The sequence below is a fragment of the Chelmon rostratus genome, chromosome 9 (genome assembly GCF_017976325.1).
Source record: "Chelmon rostratus isolate fCheRos1 chromosome 9, fCheRos1.pri, whole genome shotgun sequence".
In the NCBI taxonomy this organism is placed as follows: domain Eukaryota; kingdom Metazoa; phylum Chordata; class Actinopteri; order Chaetodontiformes; family Chaetodontidae; genus Chelmon; species Chelmon rostratus.
The window spans coordinates 11,199,273-11,225,433 of record NC_055666.1 but is presented as its reverse complement, the minus strand read 5'-3'; the positions used below and the strand labels follow the sequence as shown (position 1 = coordinate 11,225,433).

General features: G+C 41.7%; 2 protein-coding genes and 1 pseudogene across 2 annotated transcripts; 2 read left to right on the top strand and 1 right to left on the bottom strand.

Moving 5' to 3' along the window:
* The first annotated feature begins 1,791 nt into the window (after window positions 1-1,791).
* LOC121611161 lies at window positions 1,792-14,700 on the top strand (annotated as a pseudogene).
* Window positions 14,701-15,868: 1,168 nt separating this feature from the next.
* Window positions 15,869-16,954, top strand: LOC121611162 (gap junction alpha-3 protein-like). The gene has a single exon (XM_041943548.1). It carries the CDS (start codon window positions 15,869-15,871, stop codon window positions 16,952-16,954), a length of 1,086 nt encoding a protein of 361 aa, XP_041799482.1.
* Window positions 16,955-21,748: 4,794 nt separating this feature from the next.
* Window positions 21,749-24,678, bottom strand: vma21 (vacuolar ATPase assembly factor VMA21). The gene is made up of 3 exons (XM_041944412.1): window positions 24,511-24,678; window positions 24,069-24,178; window positions 21,749-23,060 (listed from the first exon to the last, which is right to left on the bottom strand). The coding sequence occupies exons 1-3, from the start codon at window positions 24,570-24,572 to the stop codon at window positions 22,921-22,923; spliced, it is 312 nt and encodes a 103-aa protein (XP_041800346.1). The 5' UTR covers window positions 24,573-24,678; the 3' UTR covers window positions 21,749-22,920.
* Between the last annotated feature and the right edge of the window lie 1,483 nt (window positions 24,679-26,161).

The window sequence follows — 26,161 nt, the reverse complement described above, 5'->3', positions numbered from 1 at the left end:
GCTCCTGTCCCAACTTGTTTGAAACGTGCTGCTGCATCAAATTCAGAATAAGCAGATATTTACAAAAATCAGTGAAGTTGATGAGGAGAAACATGAAATATAACGTCTTATGTCAAACAGGATTAACAAACGATCACTTTTTGTTTTATTTATGTTTTACACAGCGTCCCAACCTTTTTGGAATCAGGGTTGTACAGTCTCAGCAAGTAGCTGGGGAGAAACTGCAGCTCAGAAGCATATCCTGTTGAGCAATCGTCTCACTGTCCTCTTATGGACACATCCTTCTCCTTTAAACTGATGCAAAGTGGCATTTTGCAATTCTCATGCCCATTACCACTTTGTCCACTGGGGATAGCCGGGGCTGTGATGCCAGCATTAGTGTCTGAACAGCCAGGATGCCTATCAATCTGGCTCTTGAGCAATATAACTGTAGGAAATGCTGCCCCACCCACAAGATCTAGGTACTAGATCAAGTAGCAGCTTGACGAGTTCAAGCACAGAGCACTCAAAGAAAAGAACACTGTGTGGATAGTATTAGGTGTAAAACCATAGGAATGCAACGAGCAAATTGTATTCATTCTTCTGCCTGGTGATTAATGGTAGCTGGCATTTAGACATTAGCAGCAGCTTGTTTGTTAGCACATCTGAGCAAGTATTGGAAAGTTGTATCACTGTCACCTTCTCCCTCTAGGCTAACTGTATTTCCAGTATTCCCATTCTTGCAAGTAAAAGATAAAACCTGACACTGTGGAAATCTTTCTTAATAAGGATAATTTTATATCACATCACTGACATCTGCTTCCTGTCTCCCTATACAGACAAGTTGAGACAGGAGCAACAACAGACTGGGAAAGTTGTGGAACGCTCCAAAAACACCTGTTTGGATCATTCCACAGGTAAACAGGTTGCTTGGTAACAGGTGATAGTATCATGATTGGGTTTGAAAGGAGCATCCTGGGAAGGCTCAGTCGTTCACAAGCAGGGATGGAGCGAGGTTCACCACTTTGTGAAACACATGATTGTATAAAGGATGTTACTACATGGGCTCAGGAACACAGTTCACTTGCAAATTACTGCATTCTGCTTTTATTTATTTTTTGGAATAGTGCCTTCTCCCGACATACAATGGGCAAAAAATCCTCCTAATGATATCGTTTACATTATGTTGACAGTATGTCATTTCTTCTGATTCTCTGTCTATGCAGTGGAAATGAGAGATGCAGGACAGGACACATCAGGGTCTGACTTGGCAGTAGCTATATTATGTAGGAAAAAATATATTGATTGAAAATAAATAACAGATAGTGTACTCTGTATGGACGGATACTTAATAACCAAGGGCCAGAAGATCAATCGAAATCAGAATCAGCGTCACTGGCCAAATATGGGGCGTAAGGCCCCCTTTGTTATTAGCAATCTTAATCACACTTTATGGGCAGATCAAATAATGTGTTTCTGGATTATTTGCTTTGTGAATTCAGTTATATGATAGTCTGCATTACATCCCAGTAACATTGAACTACCAATCCAGAGGTTATAGGTCATTTCCTTGTGATCTTAAATAGTCATGGGTTTTCTACACATACACTTCTTTTGTTGTTTTTGATGATTCTTGGTGCACAGTTCTTGCAGTCCAGCAGCCTTCTGCATGAAGAAGAAGCCTCCTGTTAAACGGTAATTAATATGATTTTTTCTCTCTCTCTCTCTCTTGTGGCCACAGTCATGTAAGCAGTATGGCTGCTTAAAAAAATGAAAACAACTTTTGAAAGGTCAGCTCCGGTGACAGACAAGTCGAAGAAAGAGCAGGACAGGGACTGATATCTAGGTTATACTACACCTTACCGTCAAATCAGGCAACTACCTGGACGGCAAACCCAGCACAGCCGTTCAGCGCTTCCAACATGGCGGCGGTTGTCCCCTCGATGTCATCAGCAGCAGAAAGCGCAGGATACATGTCACCGACCGCGGCTGGAGGGAGAAGTCAGCCGGGACAAGAAGAGGGTGAAAGAGAAGACTGCCTGCGCTTTGGTAACCCCTTTGAACCAGAAGCCTAAAGCTGTGAACACAAAGCGCCGTCAAAACTGGTATTAGCTAACAACTTAATTTAACATTTTTAGTTAGCTTAACTGGCTAGTTAGCTAACGTTAGCCAGCACCGTTCAGTCAGAGTCGCGGGCTCCAGCAGCAGCAGCAGCAGCCGCCGGCAGAAATCCCTCGCGGACGACCATGACTCCTCCTCAGATGCCTGTCCACCGCCAGTCCCTCCCCTCCTCCATCGTCGCCCAGAAAGTGCAGTTAATTCACAAACTGTTTTTGCTGGAAAAAGCCCGGAATACACTCGAACAGGAACTCCTCGACTTCACCACTAAGGTAGTGATTATACCAGTTTAACATTCACACTACTTTACATATCAGCTAGTCATTAGCTGAAAGTTAGTTTAGCTAGCTATCAAGCACACATGGTCAAATCGAATTGTTTGGCTGCCTAAGTTAACTAAATTGGCTGAATTGGCTTAATGTTAGCTAACAAAACAATGCACTGTTGACTGATTGTTGATTAAAAATTGCATGTAATTGTTTCCAGAGCTGCAGTGCATATGGCTTAATAATATTCAAACTAAGTGATTTATTGTGTAGTCTATAAATATCAAAATAAATACTGAAAAATGGTTGTCACAGCTTCCCAGAGCCCAAGAAACTGATTTATGGCTAACCAACACTCATGCAAAATTCCAGTTAAATTGTTAAATCATCAAAATTTTTATTTTCCACCAATCACAACACTCATTTTTTTCTTGTATTTTTGAATGAACAGAAAACAGTCTGTCCTTCTTTCAACATCTCTTAAGCCTATTTCACTTTTCCCTCAGGCCTATGAAGAGGTTCAAGGTTTCTTCACTTCATCTTTTCCCACCAGTGTGTTCAGAGATCTCACAAAGGCTTTGGATTCAAAATGTCAAGCTGTTGACAAGCTCTTAGCTTTATTAAAAGACCTTGCAGTCGGTAAGTCAAGAATTAATCATACGATTTTTAGCTACTAATGCAGCATTGCAAATACCCATGTGTAAGACAAATGTACCAAATATGTTGATGATACTGTAATATAAGTGCCTTATCTATCACTAGCATTGCACAGGAGCCCGGTGTCTTTCTCTTTCTGCTTTTCTCATGTTTACAGATCCACACATGTGTCTCAAAAATAGAGTGAGAACAAACCAGCTTCAGCCACTCCCAAACAAAGCGTACCTGATGACAAACGTTCTCAAGTTTGGGCCCATGTTGCAGAACTCGCTCATGTCACCCTCCGTAGCCAAAGCAGTCCAGATGCTTGGAGCCACACAGCACCTTCAAAAGGTGAAACATTTCCTCATCTCCCAGCCTGCAGCGGTTCAGCAGGATGACGTGATACGAAGCATCACATCGAGCTACAACAACGTCCCTGCGACTACGAGCTCATTGTCTGACTTAAAGCCAGAAGAAAAAGAACATGTTATTGTTTTTGAAGAGAAACGCCCATCAGATGCTGTGATTCTTCTACCTGCCAGTATTCAGAGTCCCAAGATCATATTCCCAGAGATCAGTAACCCTAAACCAATGAAAATAAGACCACTATCTAGCTCTGGACAGGAGGAGGATGTCCAGCTGCGGCACCAAAAGCAAACATCTGCTCAGCTGCTTCACTTCCTCAGAGCAAAAGCTAAAAACGTGGGTGCACTAGAGGTCACTGTTACGGAGTGGAGTAAAAGTATGTACACTTCATGTTCACCACAGTCGATGTCGCGTACCGTCAAAACACAAAGCTACCAATTCAGACAGGTTGTGACAGATGGTGTGATCAATACAAAAGTGCCAAAAACACTGACTGCTGACACAGAAAGCCAAGCCCCAGTCTTCAGAGTGAAAAGAGTGGAATCAAGTGGCTCTCTGACCTACACTTGTGTGATTGCAACAAAGACTGAATTGTGGGATATTGGCGACATCTTCACAGAGGTGGGACACGGGAACCTCTTGCAAAATACAGACTGCCGAAATTTAACAGCTCAGGTGGAGAACGCCAGTGCAAGCAACCATTCGAAAACCACCACTCTGCAGTGCACTGAGCCTGAACATGAGGGCAATTCTGCTGGTGCAAAAACACCAGTGATCAACAGTATCGCCATTCCTGAGTTCCAGATCCAGAGGTTTAAAGAGACTGAAGTTGTTGTGTCTCATATTGTCAGTCCAGACAACTTCTACGTCCAGCACGCAGACTCCATCGTGAAGCTGCAGGCCCTTGTCACAGAGTAAGTCGTTCAGCATGGACTCTAATCTCTGTTCTGCTTTTTCTCAACTGTTCTTAACCCCCACTGATTCCCTGATCACGTTAACAGAACTAAAAGAGCCACTTATCCTTTGTGTTCAATACAGCTTTCTTTGTAGACACCCCCCCCTTTTTTTTTTTTTTTTTTTTTAATAATCCACATGTTTCTGGTTGACATTTTTTTTTTTTTTCCTCATTTTCAGCAGCATGAAAGCCAGTAGTTCATATGCTGAGCAGAACTGCATTCCAGACATTGGAACCAAAGTCATGGGTTGGTTCTCCAAGCAAGAACAATGGTGCAGGGCTCAGGTGACGAAGATATGTGGAATAAGTGGAGGTGGGTCCAGTTTTGTGTATTGGGATGGATTTACAAATGCATACCTCTAGATGGTAGCAGTGTCACTTTGCTTGCCTGTAGCCACTTGGGAATTCTCTGCTGGATGTTTTTTTTTTTAGCTCAAGATGCCATGCTCTCTGTCTTTTGTATTTCAGAAAAGAATGCCACTGATGGTGCGAGGAATAACCTATCAATCAAGGTGGAGGTGAAGAGGCTGGACCACGGTGACAGTGCCTGCCTGCCACTGTGGAACATCAAGGAGCTGACCCCGGAAATGGCCGCCCTGCCACTTCAGGCTGTACAGGTCTCACTGGCAAGTGTGAGTAGTTCCCTACTGATTCTGTTGGCTTCATAATTTTACCTTACAAAGCTCTCACTGATGAACATGTTAAGATGCTCAGCAACAGGCGTGCAGATTATCCCCTTTCAGGATTTGCATACATGCAAATGGTTAATGTACTGTGCTGTGCTGTGTGAGTGGAGACTCAGTTTCAGTACTGGCGTTCGTCCACATGATTAGTCACAGCCTTATCTATTGCTCAGTGATAAAGGAAATGAATTATCTCAGTTCATGGTCTTTCTTGTCTGTTTCCTCTCCCCCGCAAGGTGACGCCTGTGAATGGGAGTGAGTGGTCTGAGGAGGCAGTGGGCTGGTTCCATGCAATGGTGAACAACAGGACGCTCTATGCCAGACTTTACCCACAGGGGCCTAAAGTTACAGCCGAGCTGTTCTTGGAAAAGGGAAAACTCAGTGCTATGAGGTACTGAAACACAAGTGGTTAATTGTGAGTTGTACATTTAGATTGAACAGAATTGTAAATGGCGGAAAAAGTAGATAAAGTGACTTAGATTTATTGACATATGTTGTTTCTGCCCGTAAGTGTCCTTTTATTTTGCCAGCTATCTCTGTGCACATGATGTATTTTGTTGAATTAAGACGTAGGTTTCATTTCTACATTTGGGGGACACATATTACGCGGGGGGTCTGTGGGTCCTCCCCCACAACATTTTGAGCATCAACACAATTTTGAAGTACAAATTTATGCTTTTTCCACATCAGTATACAGTGGAAAGATCTTAATTTATGTAAAGGAAAATGAAGAATTCAGGCTCCAGGTGACAGTTTGAAATGTAATGGAATATAATGCAGGAAGGCTCACAGGCATTCTTTATCTTATGTTATCCCTGCTGAGTCAACACGCGTGTAAACGTGATTTTTTCCATTCTTTTTTGTATCTTTTGTTTGTGTAGTAATCTCTTTAAATGTGCTTGTGGCACCTATTCATGTCATTGAATGAAATGAATTAAGCATAATTAAACTCCTGGACTTTAATTGCTCATATGTGTTTAAGCAAGTTTTCTGCTCATGCACATCGTATGCATCTCAGCTGTTGCTGAAGCTGACTGAAAACAAGAATACAACACACTTTGGTCATAACTGATGAAGAGGTTGATGAAATCCTATAATGAGACCATGTTAATGCCTTTGAACAATTCATTTTTCATTATCTTTAGCATAAAGGATTAGTCTTACAGGTCCCATGTTAAGAAAAACAGTTTAATTCTTGTGTTATTGAAGTCGATCAGTGCTTTATGTTAACAATGTGAAATTGCCCAACACTGTGAGCCAGTAGCTAAAGACGTTTTGCTGAAAGGGAATGGGAACCTTCTTGGTTTTGAGACTTCTTGAGAAAAAAAACCTTATATCAGACCTCCTCCTTCTTTTCCCCTCTGGCTCCTCCATGCTTATCAACCACGCGTAGTTTCTTCTTCCTCTTTCCGTTTTATGGCAGATTGCAACTGTGGCTTTTGAGGTTTCACACTGCCACCATCTACTCTACCAGAGGCGTTGCTGTGTCTATTAATTATGTTCTAGCAGTTTGTCAAAAGAAAAGCCCTGTTCGGCTTTTATGGTTTTAATTGGGGCGGACAAATGTTTGTGTTTAAAATATTGAGGGGGACGGGTCCCCTGCATCCCCCCTGAAATCTGTGCCAGTGAGAACAGTCATTGGATATATTCTCATGATGACCCTATAATAGGGCTGAACAATTAATCAGAATATCATTGAAATGGCAATTCAGCCAAGAGCAGGATCCAAATGGCAGGAGCCAAGTACCATTACAAATTAAGCTTAGTGTTGCTATAGAGATGCCTCAGCCTACAAATCGTATTCTCTAGACATAAGAGAACAGCTTGTTTGGTCCAGACCACAGCAAAAATGACATAAAAAGCAGTTAAATAGAAACCAAACATTTCCATTCCCATTAAAATTGTGTAATAATAACTAATAAAAAAATAACACAATATACGTCAAAATGATTGCAATGTGATGTATTTATTTATTGTATTTTTTGGACATATATGCTCCACTCTACCTTATAACATGTGTATAACTGTAGGCTTTCATGGCCGGTAGCTGCCCAATATGTTGACTGTAAAATGGTATTATCTTCATGTCAGGAGGGGTGCGTCACTTTCTTTGAGGCTTGCCCAGAACGGACATGCAAAACATTGCAAACTGAGGGACATGGGACACATGAAAAGAGGTAAGAAGAATTGCAGTTTGGAAATTGTTTAACCCAAGATGTGCATCTACAGTAGATGGCAGTGTAGCCTGTGTATGACCAGCAGCACTCCTTTTCATTCAAAGTCTTACAATCAAAATGTTGTCTTTTGCTTTTTAGGAACTGTTCAAGTTAATATGAGAAAACAGCTCTCAGAGTGGGAGAAATACCTCAACTCGTGGTATGCTCAAAGTAGTTCAGAAAGCCGGCCTTGTGTGTAGTTGCGTTGGTGCTTGTCTGACACCCAAGGAGCTGGCTCTGACACCCAATTCAACAACACTAAGACCTTTAAATGATTCTTAAATGAGGGACATATCATCCAGTTTTGACTGTGTACAAGTAAACATACAGTGGACTGAAAGGAAAGGTCACATACTGACAAACTGCTGTCATCCACGCTTTGCAGTGCAAGGATAATTCAATCAAACAAAAAAATGAAAGTTTTGCATTCAAACTGAAGGCCGTGACCAGATTTGTACACATTAAGTAAATGCATGTGTGTTTTTATGTTTTAGATTGCAGTTCATACAGTCAAAGCCATGTTTGGTGAATGTGAGCATGGAGTTAATTCTCCGTAATGTAAACATAAATTCTTCTTTTAGACTGAACTGTGACTTTTGTCTTTAAAGCAGTGATTGAATAGTGTGAAACAAAAGAATATTTCTAACTCCCTGTTTGTTGTGTGTGTGATGCATTTGGAGCATATTTCATAGACATAGTTTTGTATGTCTGCATTGTGTTGGTTATACTTTATGTATGTATCAAGTCCTGGTTATTCCAGGAAGTAAACGGTGCCAGCAGTCACATTACCACGTTGCCTTGGTTAATATTGAGTTCTTGTACAATGGCAGATTTATTATTTTGAATGTACATTATATATAATCTCTGCTTTTGTAATAAAACTGCCTTATTACAGTTGTATGCTCCGTGTCTCTGTATTGTACAGTTGTGTATCTTCAATAGAGAGAATATAAATGAGGTTTAGTTCATTCAAAGAATTACAAGACCACCCAGGCCCTCCCACTACATTTGTCGTAAGTGACGCAGAAATGCCTATGTGAACTGCTGTAGGTCATCTGATAGTGCAAACACAAATGACCACATTGTGTTTTCACTTGCATTCACGTTGTTGTTACTGTAAATTATTGTTTCTACTGTTGTAGGGAGGAGTTTGACCAGAGCAAAGTGAAATATCTGTCACAACGATAAAAGGAATCAGAAAAACGCATAATCGTCTGATTTGAAATTCTAAGCACGTGCATGGAGTTTCATCCCTCATTGTTTGATGCTCTGCTCACGTGCAGCATGTCACTCATTCGTAAGCAGGCTCGTGCTTTATGGCAGAGACGTTTAACCCACATGAGAACTTCAGTACAGTGTGAAGTTTTTTAAACATGTCTCCTGAAACTATAGCTCATTTTCTCTAAACTCAAAACTCTTTCCACCAAATCGATTCACACAGCCAGCATACATCTCACAGAGCATCGGTTCAGCACTGGTGTGATCAATTTAAAACACTACCATCAAACCACTGTTTATGTTTTGACTTCACAAGGCTGTGCTACATATTCAAATTTGTAAAATTTAATAGAAATTATTTCCTTTTTCCCCCTTGTACTGAAATAGTTTGCAATTTAATGGTACATGCAGCATAAAGACCGCTGCTATATTGTAATACAATACTGTGAATTTATTATATAGATATTGCATTGACACACACATTGTATCAGAATAGGATATAATGCACATGTGTCTATCCAGTTAGCTTATACTGCAAACTTAGAGTTGATGCTGCAGCTGTGTTAGATTTCTGAGTCCTTTTCCTCACTCTTCCTCTCTGTTCTCAGAGACCTCACCTGAGGCCTAATTTATGCTCCAACACGCGATTGGAGTGTTTTGCCAGTGGAATTTGAACAGGTGAGACGCGAGGAGTGGGACTAACAGGTAATTCAGGTGTGGCATTTCGAAGGCCGGCGTTCTCCAGGCGCCACGTGACGCGAGTCGAGCTCTGATCTTTGCAAAAGTGTGATTTAGTTTTCTGTTTGAGTGGATCTGTGCTCAGAGTTTAGCAGTCCGGACTCTTGTTGACACACGAGCTTCAAGTTTTCAGATTTGTGTGCGTGGTTCCAAAAGCTGTAAATATGTCATGCACTCACAAACATGTTATTAAAACAATGGAAGCAAATTTTATACAAAAGTAGATCATCAGTTCTCTTGTAAAAACATGAATAAGAACAGCACCTGGCACAAAACAGTAATTAATTCTCATGTTCGTGACTACAATATATTTGCCTAAATTACAGTATTAGTTTGTGACATTGTTGTGTTACAGAAACATCAACATGAACAAATGAGAGGACTGGTCCTCATTAAACCTTGTGCATGAAGTTAAAACTGACTTTCATTTTCAACGACTTTAGTTCAGAACAGCTCAAGTATTTTCTGGATGAATCTGCAAACCTAGCTACTGTGACTGTGCTCTCAATGACAGTGCCTCAGGTCAAAAGCTTCCTTCACTTCCCTGCCCTGCCAAGCACAATAAATAATGTGGCAGGCTGAGGCCTTTTGTGTCCACACAGATTCCTTCTTTTGCCCGGGGTAGGCGGAAATCGAGGCGTTTGATCTGAATTCTAAAGAGTCTTGTTGCAGCCCAATAAAGGCCGCCATTGTATGTAAATAGTTTATATAAGAGCATATGACTGCTACGGTGCAGGGCAGTGGCTAGTGGCGGAGGAATGATTAGCATTTTCCAAACGCATGGTGTTCTCAATCCAGCCTTTTGGCTCGCTAAAAAACACAATATTTTAATTCATTTCTTCCTGCTTTGTACACACTTTTGTGTACCACCACAGCTGAAGGTAAAATACACGTTCTATCATTTAATCCTGTTTTGTACTAACACCCAGTGCTGTATGAGGTCAGATTTCATGTGACTGATGGCTGACATGCCCCCTTGCCTGGACTCGACAAATACTTGGCAAGATGATGTTTAAATTCTCATGATCCTGATCGTAGTGACATTTGAATAAATCAGCAAGAGTGTGATTGATAATTTTAGTTGTTTTTTATCAGGCAAATCTGGTCAAGTCTGTAGCCTTTCTTACAAACAATAGAGGTCTCTCAGTCGTCTTAAAAAAATCTCATAATGAGATGGATGTCTTGCCGATTCCTTGGAGAAATGTGCTGGCAGTCTGTCAGTCTGTCGGCAACTGGGCTGTAGGTCAGTTTGGGAGTACAGTATTAATACGGGGCGAGCCAATCACGTGGCTCGGCGAATGTTTCGCAATTGGCTTCGTCCTGCTGCGCCTTGTGACGGCGCACGACGGTAGGCCATCACCCCTGCTTTTATACGGCCAACGGGCTACTTGGCAATTCTTTTCTGTTGTTCCTTATTCTGCCAAATCCAGCTTGATGCTCAGGCCGCACATCAAGATGGTCATCTTCGGACCCGGCGCTGCTTACGCCGCTTGCACTGCTGGCTGAGCCTGGTAAACATCTAAAAACTACTGGTTCAACAGATAGGCTTTTACTAAATGACTGAGCTGTGGACGACAGCAGTAACTGTAAGCTATTTAAACTGAAAATCTAATGCTAAAAACTTGACTTTTGTTCAATGCAAAGAGCTAAATGTTGCATTTTTTTCAGAAATTTGGTTATTCTGCTGTTTGAGAGGCATTTGATGCTCTAGCTTTGTATTGTTATATATTAATAATTTGACCTCAAGCTTGAAATATAGCTGAGCATATTCCCATGTAACCTTGACTGAAAGTGTCATCTCTGCTTTTTGCAGACCTGGAGTCGAAAATGAACTGGGGGACCTTTTATGCCGTGATCAGCGGCGTAAACAGGCACTCTACCGGCATCGGCCGCGTTTGGCTGTCCGTCATCTTCATCTTCCGTATCCTGGTCCTGGTGGTCGCTGCTGAGAGCGTTTGGGGAGATGAGAAGTCCGGCTTCACCTGCAACACCCAGCAGCCCGGCTGCAACAGCGTCTGCTACGACCAGTTCTTTCCCATCTCGCACATCCGCCTGTGGGCGCTCCAGCTCATCCTGGTCTCCACCCCCGCCCTGCTGGTGGCCATGCATGTGGCCCACCGACGCCACGTCGACAAGAAGATCCTGAAGAGGGCGGGCCGTGGCAGCCCCAAGGAGCTGGACCACATCAAGAACCAGAAGTTTCAGATCACCGGAGCCCTGTGGTGGACTTACATGATCAGCATCATCTTCAGAATCATCTTCGAGGTGGCTTTTCTCTACATCTTCTACTTGATCTATCCTGACTTTAAGATGGTGCGTTTGGTGAAGTGTGACTCGTACCCATGCCCCAACACAGTGGACTGCTTCGTGTCCAGACCGACAGAAAAGACCATATTCACCGTGTTCATGCTGGCAGTGTCTGGGGTGTGTGTGCTGCTTAACCTGGCCGAGGTGGTGTACCTCATAGGCAGGGCCTGCAAACGGTGCTTACGAGGCTCTGAGGAAGAGTCTAAAGTAGCTTGGATAAGTCAAAGATTGTCTTCTTACAGGCAAAATGAAATCAATCAGCTGATAGCGGACCATTCTCTCAAGCCTAAGTTCGCTGTGACCAAAAAGAGCCCAGCTGAGAAGGGTGAGAGGTGTTCAGCTTTCTGAGACTCTCCTGTTCCCTTTAAACTAATCATCAGTAATCACACCTGTCCTCTGCATTAATGTCACATATACTGTATATTTGATCATTGTCAGCATACACATTTAGACCATTTATTTATGCATCTTGCAGTCTGTTTCGGTTTTACTGACCCTAGCTGCTGTCGGAACTCGACTAAACTATTTGGAGCCAGTCGTGAAGGTTAAAGGACCGTACCATTTGTGTTTTTGCATATTTATTTTCTATTCATCAGACACAGTTGATGTTGGCTCCGATTCATTTGTAAGTTTTTAATGGTTCACTTTGAATACGATTAGAAGTATGAGAAGAAATTCTGCCTGTGAGCATCAAACCTTCATCCATTTTTCTTAAACTGTTGATAAAACAGTTCAAATGATGGATTTTGAATGTTGGTGCACCGGTTAGAAACAACACTGATTCAAAAAAAAGTTGGGAGGCTGTGTGAAACGTAAATAAAGACAGAATGTGATCATTTGCCTCTCCTTCTTAGCATATAATGAAAACAGTAAAAAGACAATATATTTCATGTTTGACCTCATCAGCTTCATTCAATTTTTGTAAATATCTGCTTATTCTGGATTTGGTGCAGCAACATGTTTCAAACAAGTTGAGACAGGAGCAACAACAGACTGGGAAAGTTGTGGAACGCTCCAAAAACACCTGTTTGGATCATTCCACAGGTAAACATGTTGATTGGTAACAGGTGATAGTATCATGATTGGGTTTGAAAGAAGCATCCTGGAAAGGCTCAGTGGTTCACAAGTGAGGATGGAGCGAGGTTCACCACTCTGTGAACATGTGATTGGATAAAGGATGCAAACACAGTTTGTTTGCAAATGATTCATTCTGTTTTTATTTCTGTTTTTTACAGCGTCCCAACTTTTCTGGAACTACGGTTGTATTTTATGTGTGAAAATCAATCATACCATTCTTCAATTAAAGGAAACAGGTAGCTTTCTGGAGAGCATACAAACATTAAAAACTAAACTGTCAGCCTTGTAATGTACTCAATAGTAATATAAAAGTACATATGATTTCTGGTAACTTGGCCAAAATGTGCACAAACAGCGGTATGGTCCTTTAAAGAAGCATAGCTTACCATAGAGGTTACAATGCTGGATAGAAAGTGAACTTTTTAAGTCTTGTTAATATGTACCATATTTCATTCCAGAGTCAAAGCTAGGTAAAGTCAGAGCTGAGCACTGTGTGAGTAAAAGCCATTAAATGTCAGTAACAGCCTTTTAAGCCAGTAATGGTATGCTTCGATTTTATTAGACAGTTTTAGTTATTAGATGTTGCTAAACTCTGTGCAGACAGCTGTAACTATTACGTACCTTGGCACGCCGCTGTGGAAACATTATAAGAGTTGGTGCTAGAAAATCAAAGAAAGGTTTGAAATAAGGTCCAGATACAGACAACTGTCACTGGATATTATTGTTCCACAAGTGATTGAAAAGTAACATTTGAAAGCAATTTTGCACAAACATCTCTTCACTACCGTAAACTGCGATGAACTGCATGTGTTATCTCGACGGAGCAGAGAGGACTGTGCACACAGACCAAAAGCATTCCCGAGGCTGCGGCATCTCCGTAAACCTCCACAGCTGGAGGAAGTGGTGAAGGTGATGTTCAACAGATGAAATGGCAAAATTACAATAATTCATTTGTATTCCTCCCTCCTTTGTCTGCGGGGTGACTTTTAGAATATTGCAAATCCCAGTACTGTACATATGTCTTCGGAGGTGTATATCTTTGGATTCAGTTGTGAATACCGTCTACGTACTTCATGGTGTGATCTTTTTCTCTTTGTTTCAGAAAAATGTTCCAGCTTGACCTACTTTTTTAACGGACACCCACCACTGCCTGACAGTGTTGCACTTGCCTTCATTAATATTACCCTGCATAGTACATTATTCAGTATCTCTCTGTGGTCCTGAAAACTTAATGTCTCATACGCTGGTATCTGTTTATACAACTATTCTATTATAAAGTTATTCACAGTGTAGTGCACACAAAAATGCCTAAATGTACATATATATCAGTTTACATCCAGGTCAACAATCCAGTTAATACTGTATATAATATGGGTTGATACTCTATGTGTACATTATGTAATATAAAGAAATAAACTGGCTGATAATTTGACATCATTTGAAGTTATTTAGCAAACATACAACTTGTTTGTTCCACTGGATTTCTGCCAAAAAGGTGTTAAATGGACAGTAGCATCAGTAAATATTTTTTTAGAACTTAATTGTTATTGAACACATAATACAAAACATATACAACATGAAGGAGATATGTAAGAGAGAGAGAGAAAATAAACACATGAGCTAATTACTCAAATACTTAAAAAGAAAGGGAAAAAGAAAGAAGAGACTAAGGTAGGCAACTAGAGATCAGGAATCACATCTATTAATGGTGCCCATCTTTTCATGAATGTGTCAGTAATTATCATCAGTAATTATATAATAGATATTTTGAAAGTGAACTCTTCCACTGACTTTCTTCCTTCCTGTCACTGTGATTTGTAACTTGAGGATGCAAATGGCTACTCATCTCCAAATCATGCCCCCCATGATAGGAGAGACCCTCGTGCTATATTTAGACCCCAGAGGCACTTGTGGCCAGACAGACTTTGCAGACGACATCATTGGCCAGCTGCCGTGTCACTCACTGTAACAAGCGAGTAGAGGGGCTTTAATAGTTTACATTATAGAGTGTACCCTGTGCCAAATTTAACCGCAGGGGGAGGGGGGTTTGAGGGAGGACATGGTCGAGAGAGTGTCCAGCAGGTTACGTGTGGTGGTCAGTGGAAGACCCCGGGGCCTGGATCCTGATTCCTGCCTGAGCGGGATTTGAAAGCGGCAGACGGAGCCGGTGGGTTTGTCGGTGTGGAGCGGAGGTTGTGGCCAGCAGAAGTCCACTTTTCCTGTCCATTCAAGGGCATTGCTGGGGTCCTGAAGATCAGCTTTCCACTGAGGCCTGTCAGCCAGGCAGGCGGCCTCATGGACCCTCGAAGACGTGCAGGGCTTCACTGCAGGGGATGGATAAGATGACAAGGTGGGTTTATCCAGCAAATGCGACTTCTCTCTGATTATCTGTGATCTCAAACATTTGTGGATTGAAGTGCTTTCAGGACTTAAAGCTGTAGCTTGATTTGGGTGCACACTGTGGCTAAAGCCTGTGGCTTGTTTACAGACTAACTGTGGGAACAATGTGAGGAGGTGCAGGCGTCCAGGCTTGAGAAAACCACGTAGTTTTTGACAGTAATGCTCCTCACATTGTCATCTTCTGTCATGTGGGATTACACAGCCTGACTTTAATACTGAAAGCCTCATTTGCATCAGATTGCAACCCAGTCTACAGCTGCTAAAACACCAGATCTGTTGATGGTGTCTCCCTGAACATCATTTCAGCAGTTATCAGAATTCATTCTCCCTCCCTGATTTGCTGCCCTGCTACTGTACACTACATCTGCCACAAGTGGAACATATTTATAATAGCGTGTTACAGGAGCTGGCAGCACTGACGTTACACAACTATTTCTAATTCGCACTTCCACCACATCTTCCTGGCATTTGATTTCACCTTGCGGAGATCACGTTGCCGTGACTCGCGCCTTGAAGGCCAGCAGCCGCACAGTCATGACTGGAACCTGCCTTCCCTCCTGTCTACACTTGCCAAATATATACCCTCCTAAAGTAAATATAATCCTGTCGGCGTCCACGTGGAAAAGGCCACTACCTGCTCGGCAGCAGTGCCCCTGTTGTACACTCGGTCGGCAGCTTGGCTCCCTAGAGACTCATTTGGCCTGAGCTCTGCTGAACTTGGTAAGGTTTCAGAGAGTTTATCGTCTTAAGGAAATCTGAAGCTTACTTTAATCTCTAGGTTAGTTTTATTTTAGTCTTTTCATGTATTTTCTTCATAGGCAAGTCTATATCTGAGTCACTGATCAAACTGAGGAGTGTTTTTGACTGTTTTTGCACCTCCAGTCCCAGACCCGAGCTCACACAGCCATGGGGGACTGGAACCTGCTGGGAAAGCTTCTTGAAAAAGCCCAGGAGCACTCCACTGTGGTGGGGAAGGTGTGGCTCACCGTCCTGTTCATCTTCCGCATCCTGATCCTGAGTGCTGCCACAGAGAAGGTGTGGGGCGACGAGCAGTCGGGCTTCACCTGTGACACCAAGCAGCCCGGTTGCGAGAACGTCTGCTATGACATCACTTTCCCCATCTCCCACGTCCGCTTCTGGGTGCTGCAGATCATCTTCGTGTCCACCCCCACGTTGATCTACCTGGGACACATCCTCCACCTGGTGCGGATGGAGGAAAAGCAGAAAGACAAGATGAGGGAACATGCGCAACATTCAGACAAGCAGGCCCTAATTGTGGACGCTAAGCACAAAAAGCCTCTGGTGAGGGACGATAAGGGCCGAGTGCGCCTGCAGGGGGAGCTCTTGCGCACATATGTCTTCAATGTGGTCTTTAAAACCCTGTTTGAGGTGGGCTTCATTGTGGCTCAGTACCTTTTGTACGGCTTTGAGCTGAAGCCCATGTACACCTGCGACAGACCGCCCTGCCCCAATGTGGTAAACTGCTACATATCCCGTCCCACAGAGAAAACCATCTTCATCATCTTCATGCTGGGAGTGGCCAGCGTGTCTCTGTTGCTAAACCTCATCGAGGTCTACCACCTGGGCTTCACCAAGTGTCGCCAGGGCCTCACCTTCAGGAGAGGTGAGCGGTCACCTCATGGTCTCCACAAGGAGCCCAGCGAGGCCTCGGTGCCCTTCGCCCCGAGTTACGACGAATACTTCCACGGGCACCACCAGGTCCAGCCGGCCTACCCGCCCGTACCCAGCTACAACCTCTCCCCTCTGCCCGACGGCACGGACTCGTCCTTCCACCCCTACCACAGCAAGGCGGCCTACAAACAGAATAAGGACAACTTGGCGGTGGAGAGAAGCAGCAGCATGCCAGAGGAATGTGACCTGAAAGGAAAGAAGGGAGCAGGATCGGCCCCTGGGTCACCTACGCAGGCCAGGCCCGGCCGCGCTGCCAAACACAGCAACAACAAGACTAGAATAGACGATCTGAAGATATGAGGAGGTTTATGTTTCTCTGAGGGGTCTTAAATTGCTCTGAGGGGATCGTATGTTGTTTGGAAGCATTCACACATGCTGAACCGACCCCCCCTCTTTAAGATGGCACAGGTTTGACTCATTCCGGCTGAGAAGGGAGTGACATGCATAGGGCACATGGAGAAGATGTACAGTAATGTGTTAAGACCAATGTGGTTCAATAATCACATTTCTGATGAACTAAGACCTCTTCAAGGTGCCTGTAGCTGTATTTATTTGAAAAACTTAATTCGATTTCACATTAGACTGTAGCAGTAATGATATTTGGTACACCATATTTTCAGCCAAAATTGATTAGTATTGGTTTGTTTTTCAAATGATGTGTGTATGGTATGAACCTTTCCACTATTCACTATTGTCACTGAGACTCAAACATCATCACCAAAGTGCTGTCTGCTCAGGTTGTGCATCCAGAGTGTCCTTTGTCCAACGTGCCATGAATGTGAATGAACTCAAAAATGCAACTCTACGTATAAAGTTGCTCAGACTTTGGGAACAGAATCCAGGGCAGAAACCTGACCTCGTTTGAGGGAATCAGATAGGGCGAATAGTTAAATTTAAACTTCCTTTAACTGTTTTGAGGTCACCATCCGGCATAGTTCACTTGCTTAGACTTGAAGTGAGCAGTTGTGCAATACCTGACAACACATTGGACTCTGGAAATACTGTACGTGCTTCCAGGACGCGCCTCAAAAGAAATTGCACTGGTCTCAGGAGTTCCCACATTTGTACTCTCTCTTTTCACTGTGACAGCCAGCAAGCACATAATCATAAGCACATTGTTTTGTTTATATCTGTTTATATGTGTGTTTGTGTCGTTTGTTTTCTGTAAAGCACTTGGTGACAACCATATTTGTAAAACTTGCTTGAAATAAATGTGTCTTAAATTTGCAAATTTAGGCGGTGCATCTATAACCTCGAGTCTTTATGAGGAAAAAGGGGAACCGTTTGAGTGCAACACATGCTGCAGCTCTTCCTCAAACAAATAAATCCAGATCCACCGGGGAGCAGACATGATAACACTGCTGATGTTCAGTTTCTATGCACAGTAGCTGTAATGTCCAATGCAGCTCTGCCGCCAGCAGACACACTTCTGAACCTGTGATATTAGAATTTGGTGCAGCTTGAGTCACTCGTATCTACACGCAAACATTTCAACCTGTTAAAATCGGACGTGCTGGAGCGGGAACAAACATGTCATGTGTAAAGACTCTGCTGTCTGCATGTCCCGCTCACGCACATCTTGCACTCATCTGTGCCAGGAAAACACAGCACACAGACACCCCTGGTATGGAAACCTTGACATTAAAGTCATACCTTCGGACCGGAACGTGCAGGATTTTCTGTCAGTGCTTCGTGTGTCGGGGGGGCCAATAACTCCACTTTTTACTTCGATGTATTAAAACAAAAGAGAACAATCTCTGAAAGTGTAGCTTGCTGATGTGTTTGGACATGATTGAGTGCAGTCTGGGCGTACTACCCTTTCCTTCAGTGCCGTGCCAGAACCAATATGTTTCAGATCTCCCACACAACACAGTCAGGAGTGTTATTGGTAATGTACAGCTCCATAAATCAGTAAGCGAACCAGAATAGTCTCTGATTCGAAAAAATGTCACAGCTACTTTTACAAATGAATATAAAACACGGAGGTTACTGAAATATATTTTAAGACATACATCATTTCAAAATACAATAAAGTGATCGTCTCTGAGAAGAGGCTTATATGTGTTTTTGAAATGTTGACAGATGTATAGATCTGAGTTATGACTAGAAATGGAAATCCAGCACTTTGAAATGAAATCCTTTTAGTGCGAGGCCAACATGTCAAGTTGTAGTTGCATCAGAGTGTCGGAGCATTACAGACGATGCAGTGTAGCACATTTTTTGGAGATACAGGGCGCCTGTGTCAGCCACAGAACTTACATCTATTATACGAGCGCTAATATCAGAGCACAGCACAGAGAGCAGCGTAATCTAAAGCTTCAGTCTGTGTGTTTTTGTTCACAGTAGATGACGCGGAGGATTCTTTTCTTGTATAAAGCTGCCGTGACTTTGATCAGTGGTGGCTTTGGTATTACTCTGCAAGGGAAATTAATAGCAGCATGATCATCTGTGACACTCTCGACTACACAACACTGAACATTATGTTTCACTTCTCAAAAACAGCACGACTTTTTCTTTGGATCGTCCTCTTGACTAAGAGAAGAACTGCAACGCTCTGTCCACAATGTACAGTGACGTGAAAAAACTGTGTTGGTAAGATTCATTTTGCCATTAATAGATAAAAGTGTGTAATAACAGAATTTAAGATAGTGTACCCTAATTCCAGCCTTTTTATTTTGGCTGGTGACTGGCAGGCGATGACATGCAGCAAAGGGTCTGGGCTGCTGTGGTGAGGACTCAGCCTTGACACCTGGTGCACGCTCTTCCAGGTGAGCTATGAGGGCCCCCCGAACCTAAATATCTGAATATAAAAATGCTCACAAAGCCACCAAATCAAATCGCACAATAGAAGTGGAATCAGCAAAATGGCATACATAACAAAATGATGCATCTTTTTTGACTGGTCTTTATTTATTGTTGAACCTGGAGCTCTCACTGTCTCCTTATATGACACGCTTACATTTTACTGTAGTTAATGTGGGAGTTTTCTGCAGGAGGGGGCCAAATGAAACGCTCTCTGCAGAGATAGTGTTCATTCAAAAAAGACAATCCTGCACTCCCCCAAAGCTGGACTAGCTTACTACAACAGAAACATAATTATATTAAAACATCCCACATACACACAACCCTCCCATTTCCTGAACCCCCACCTAATCATTTTTGTATAGTCCCTAAAACCTGGGAAGATGAAACTGCTACAATGGTTTTATTGCCACTGAGTCAATAAATAGTGGTTACTTATGTAGCTTGCCTGACTCATTACAGATGAGCTGCTATGGTTTCAAGTATGAAGGAAAGCTATGAGCAAATGTAATGCTCTGAAGAGGCCAATAACCAGCCGGTTACCTTTCAGGTAAATGAAAAACTGTAATGGCATAATCCTATATATAAACATACATGAATAATAATTTATGAAAAATAATTACTGTTTTTTTTTATGCCTTTATTTGCTGTGAGAAATATTTGACATGTTGGGGATGAATATGTAATAAATAAAATCAGACAATAACACCCCAGCGTTGCTGTTTACGCTGTGCTGAAGCCCATAATTATCTTCTCAAAAGAACCTCAGCAGAGTTTCATGGGAAATAACAACACAGACTAACAGAATACAGCGCTGCCTTGCTTAGTTTAATAGTGGATATAATTCTATGTGTCCAGATGAGTTATTCCATCACTTTACTCTGTTCGTTCCCAGTGGTGCCTTCATATTACATCCACCAGCTGTAGCACAGCGCTCTACTGCCCCCTCCCTTTACTGTTACCTCAACACTGACGAGCTGCTCGTCTGAGGGTTGTATTTGCTTGCCGTGCCATCTGCTGGTCAAAGGAAATTCATGTCACAGACGCGCCTTGTATTTTGCAATGACATTTCTGTTTTAACTTACACCTTGCTGGTAAATAACGAGTATTATTAGCAGCTATTATGATGTCGTCCTATATATCTGTTAAATCAGGACAAATGCACAAAGAGTCAGTATGTGGATTGTGTTTTAGGAGGCAGGACACAGAATAAAATCAAGGAGTATTGTAGCATTTATTTAAACCCTGACTCAGTGAAGTGCTCTGTGCTCTCTGGCCTGTTTGTCATCACACTGACAGTATGCGCCCAACCTGCTAATGTGTGATAAATGACAAAGAGCCGGGAGCACAGTCTGCCCTTGCACCAACTTTGTGTTGCCGCAAGGGTAAGCTTATGAAATATCAGCCGATGGGAAAACAGGGCTTCTGATGTTTGCTGACTGAATCAGTCTGATCGCTTGCAGGCCTGTCACCTCGTCACCAACACCAGCCTTGTTACAACTCAACGCAGAGTGCACAGCTCCAACACCAAACTCTGCAGAATGCAGGGTGGGTGCAGCTGAAAGAGAGAGGCTCACACAGAACAGAGGAAAATTAACAGAAATCAGCTGCTGACATGGTTTCTGAGGCAGAAAACGCCATTATGGCTTGGCATCTGCCAGTTCTCGTGCCAGCTTCCATGTTGTGTGGTCTGTGGGTGCAGGCCGACAGTCTGCTGCCACCATGTGACAGATGAAACACTGTGCAGACCTCAATAAGGTATCTTGTTGTCTCGGCAGATTTGAGAGGAAACATGAGTGCTTTTGGCCACAAGACTGATTATTTTCGTGATAATCTGTTATCAGTCCTGGAAAAAATCAGGGTGGTCAACTTAGAAAGTAATTGCCTTTAGGCGAATCTTGCAGAAAGAGGATGAATGTCATCCATTTTCATAGTTGTCACTATAGAATATTTTCTTTGCATGTCACGCTTGTTACTGTGATAGCTTAATTTTTGCCTCAGGGATGAACAATATCACAAATCTATGGCCAACTCAGCAACACAAAGACTGTACTCACAGTTTGTTTTCAATAGAAGCTTTGACTCTGCATAAATAAACCTAAGATGACCCGCCGCGTAAACAAGGCCTCTAAATAAATAAATGCACATGCTCACATGAATCTCAATGCATTTTTCGTTTACTGCCGCTCACACAACAGATGGTAGAAGTCATGGCGTCTTGTGTGATACAGCTTGTTCATCACGCGCACAGGCCTCATTTAAAAAAAAAAAAAAAAAAAAAAACTCTTTCATTAAGCTGCTGATATGATTTACACACACGCTCAAGCTCCGGATATTTCACCTCAAACCTTTTCAGGATAAGACTGCCACTGATACTTACAAGTTTAAAAAAACATAGAAAATATGAAACCTGAAGATTACAACATCTATTTGACTTTGTCTGTATCATTATAGCTCCGTCTTCCTTGTAGGGAATATTAACAGGAGCAAATTGTGCAAGGGTTTTTGTCCATGCTCAATCTAAAATGCCCACAATCTTAGAAAACATAAAAATCTGCATTGTGTTTTGATGAATTAATGCAAAATACCACAAAGCCTTTGAAATATGTGAAACAGCTAAAATAATTACAATTTTCTTTTTTTTTAAGTTTATTTGAGTCAACTTTCTCATCTGCATCACACTGACTTCACGTACATCTACATCCTCAAATCACCAAACATCTTCAATACAAAACATTCCTTTAAATACATCGTGATCTTGCAATAATTTCCGAATTCAAAGTTGACGGACACAGAAAGACAAACACTTGCTTACAAGGACAAAGAGATGAATGTGATTATTTTCGGGACATCATAAAGATCTGATCCAAAATACAGGATGAAAGTTTAGCACATTATGGGTTTAGACTGAAGTTAAGAGGCCTATTTAAATTTATGCAGATAAGGACTGAAATTTGAGGACAGAATGATCAATTCAGTAGCACAGACTCTCACAGAATGGATGTAGAGCAAATTCTTTACACACACACACGTTACAAGAACATACAGCGGATGTGTGCGTGCGTGTACGCATGCAGCATCCAAAACCCAAGATGTTTTCCTACATGACAAACTCTTTACTGTGAAGGGACTAAGAGCATTTTGGCAAATGGCAGCTTATAATAAAGCCTCTTAAAAATAGGGGCTGTCTTCTGTCAACAAAAGTAACATTTTCGGAGAACAAAAAGTCAAAAAGTGGGCCTGCTGAGGCTGGTGAAAAAAAACACCCAACAGCCTCCACTCCCCCATGCCACAGAATAATACAACAGTTCCTTGCTTTAACCTCGGGTTAAAGCCTAAGCGCAAGCCAGATCCCCTAACAGTCTGGGTGGTAGATGGTGCTGGAGCACATGGTTGGGGGGGCTGTGAATCCGTGCCCGAGTCTGTCCGCCTCCTGCGGTCTTACGAGCTGATAAGGACATGCACTAATCATCTTTGCCCTTCCCTTTAGGCGTGCCTTCGTTCCAGGCTACGTAAACAAACAAAGCCAAAACCACATGCACGGCGAGCACAGCAACAATGGCTGCATAGAAGTAGCTGTCAGAGCTTGACATCTTCATCGAACCTGGGGAAAGGAGGTGGAGAAGAGTTTGTGGTGATGACGAGGAGGAATTCAGGGGTGTCTCTGTCATTTTTAATGTGAAACTGAATCAGGACACCTACAACACTAATTCACTTCAATTTAAAGCACGTTTTATCTCCGGTTAAAATAACTGGCTGATCTTGAGATGACAATAATTTGTTTAGCATCAGAGTTTTATATACATTTCTAAGGTGCTACCAAACTGTTGTATTAGGTCTTTGTGGGCCAGATTATAAACCAATGACTGGACTGTTTAACGTCAGACTTGGATTTACAGGATTTTCACACACCAAGTACCTGAAAGTAATTCAATATGTAATTGGCCACAATGGATATTGTTCCTCAAGCTAGTATCAGGAAAATATACTGCATCACTACATATATCAGTATTGCAATACGTAATTATTTACACCACAACAGGATTTTTTTCCCTGCATCACCGAAATTAAAACAATGTCAGCAATAAAAATAAAGCTAATAATGAAAGCCACGGCTTGATCCATCTGAAGATACCATTCTGTGTATAAATGTCTCGAGTCTTTAATGTTCCAAAGACAGTTTGCATCAACAGCTGCTATACATCACTTCTCATGCAGTTCTATCTGCAAATCACAAAGAAACAAGTTTGACCTTGCTTATATTTTTGGCATTGTGCATTTATGGATTTTGGAGATGTTTATTGATATATTTGCACTTTTTCTTACTTTGTACTGCATCTGCTGCACAACCATTTCCCTCTGAATAATTACAGTTTAATGTATGATTTATCTTGAATAAAAAGAATGCTGCAAACTATCTCTTTGACACTATCAATAGCGTTATAAGCCTTAAAAAAAATCCAGTTTCAGTCAAGCCCCTGTGCAAAGTATTCATCTGGACATCGACTTTTTATGTAAAGAGGGCACACTGAGCCAGTGTCCTGCTCGCATGTGCATTAGCAAAATGAATTAATGATGTAAGGTGCTGTTACTGGCCTGTTACAAACCTTACCCTCAAAGATGTATGCTTTTGATGCGAAGTAGAGTCCAATGGGCAGCGTGACCATCAGGATAGTGAAGAACAGCAGTGTCTTGAGGGCTGAAACCAGGGAGCTTTCATTTCTGCAGAGTACAAAAGTTCATAAGTCGGCAGAGAGGAAACAAGACAGCGACCTTACTGTTAAGGAGCAACGAGACTAACATGCTGACTCCTAATGTGGGGATGTCCTTTGGCAATGATTACTGTAATGTTCCAGGATTTGCCACATTCAATAAAAGTCTTTTTAAAACTTTGGCACATGCTCAGCAGCAAGCAGCAAGGAGGGACGCGGAATTTGAGGCCAGCCGCCACTCCACAGGCAGAACAGCTGGCAAACTAAGCCAGAAGCTAGCGAGCTAGCTAGCTAGCGAGCTAGCTAAGGATAGCTGTTAATTTAAAGGAAGTGAATTTTTACCCTCTAAAGTAAGGCGGCGGCCCGGCTGCAGCGTCTGAAGATGCTCTGATAGATCCGTCCATCGCTGGTCTGACAGGAGGCGAGATTAAGATGAAAAAATGAAAATATAATCGGATAATGTTAGCGTTTTCCCCCTGTCTATGTTGTGTTGTCGCTGCTGAAAATCCCTTCTTCCGCATAGGATCATGGGACCGTCACATGACGAGGTATGACCCCAATTAGTCTCGCGAGGCCAGAATTTACAGCAGATGTCAAAGACGGTTCATGTCCAGCAGAAATGAAATGTAAAAAATGTTTCGATAAAACATGAGTGCTGGCAATGTGTATGTTCTTTGTGTTTAGAGTTTCCTGTAATATGCAATTTTGTATTTTTATCTATCTATTTTACCCAGTTCCCTCTCAGGGGTACTCTGATTCTGAAGATTCTTATAATATAACCACTGGTAGAGGAAGGTTGGATGAGAAACTTTTCTTTTCACATTATGGAAATGATCTTTGGCTCCATCACAATTAACATGGGTTACAAAGAAGAAAATAGTAAAAAATAGTAAATTAGGAGAGCCTGAAATTCAGTCATAGGCAATCAAATGCAGTTTCAACAGGGCTACTACTAAGCGTAACACAAACACAGCAAACATAATTTAATTTAAAAACATAATCTATGTTAACTCTAAAATAAAAAAGGCTTTCTATATATATATTCATTCAAGTGTGTAGTATTTAAAAGTGTTCAGATTTTTTTTTACTAAGTAAAGGAGCAATAAAACAATGCAAAAGTACTCCGTTACAAGTAAAGGTACTGCATTCAAAATTTTGCCTAAATCAAAGTACGAAAGTTTTGTTATTGTTATAGATGTATGCAATCAAAACGTTCAAAGATATATATCAGTAATGTTGGAAAATGAACAGAAATCAGCTGCTGTAATGTTGTAGCCTATGTATTGTTATAAGCATTAGTATTGCAAAAATGTGTAAGATATCGTATCGTGTTATTAATATCGTAGCTGGTTAAGGTGCAGTAATTCGTACTGCTTTATATGCTGTTCATTAGTTTTATTTATAACAATGCATCATAGGTTTGAATGTAAAGTCTTAATCTGGAAAACTAAAGAAATTTAGTAAAAAGTACAATATTTGCCTCTCAAATGTGGTGGCATAGAAGTATAAAGTGGCAGAGAATGGAATTAATCAAGTAAAGTACAAGTACCTCAAAACTGTACATAAGTACAGTAACGTCTTGCAACGTGTTAGATTCTACTGAAACTGCATTACAAGAATACATTTTAAAAACAGTCATACAAAGTCAAATGGATGAGACAGTTTGCTTTTAAGGCTTCTCATTCAAATTGAAGTTGCATAAAATAACATGTACCTTCCTTTTATATCACCTGATATCTTTCTTTTTCCATTCTTTTTCTTTTTTCACATTCTTTTTCATGTCTGTTTTTTCTAAAGTCACAATTTTGCATCATGTCAGTTTCTTTGTTATGTTGTTGTACGCTTTCATATTTCTGTACAGTTCATATAGCACTTTCAAAAGATTCATATTTGAGTTCATGTGAATATAAGTCTGACTGAATTAAGGGTTTAATTTTTAATAAACCTTCATTTAGGTGAACATAGGCAAAAACAAAAAAACCCAACTACATTT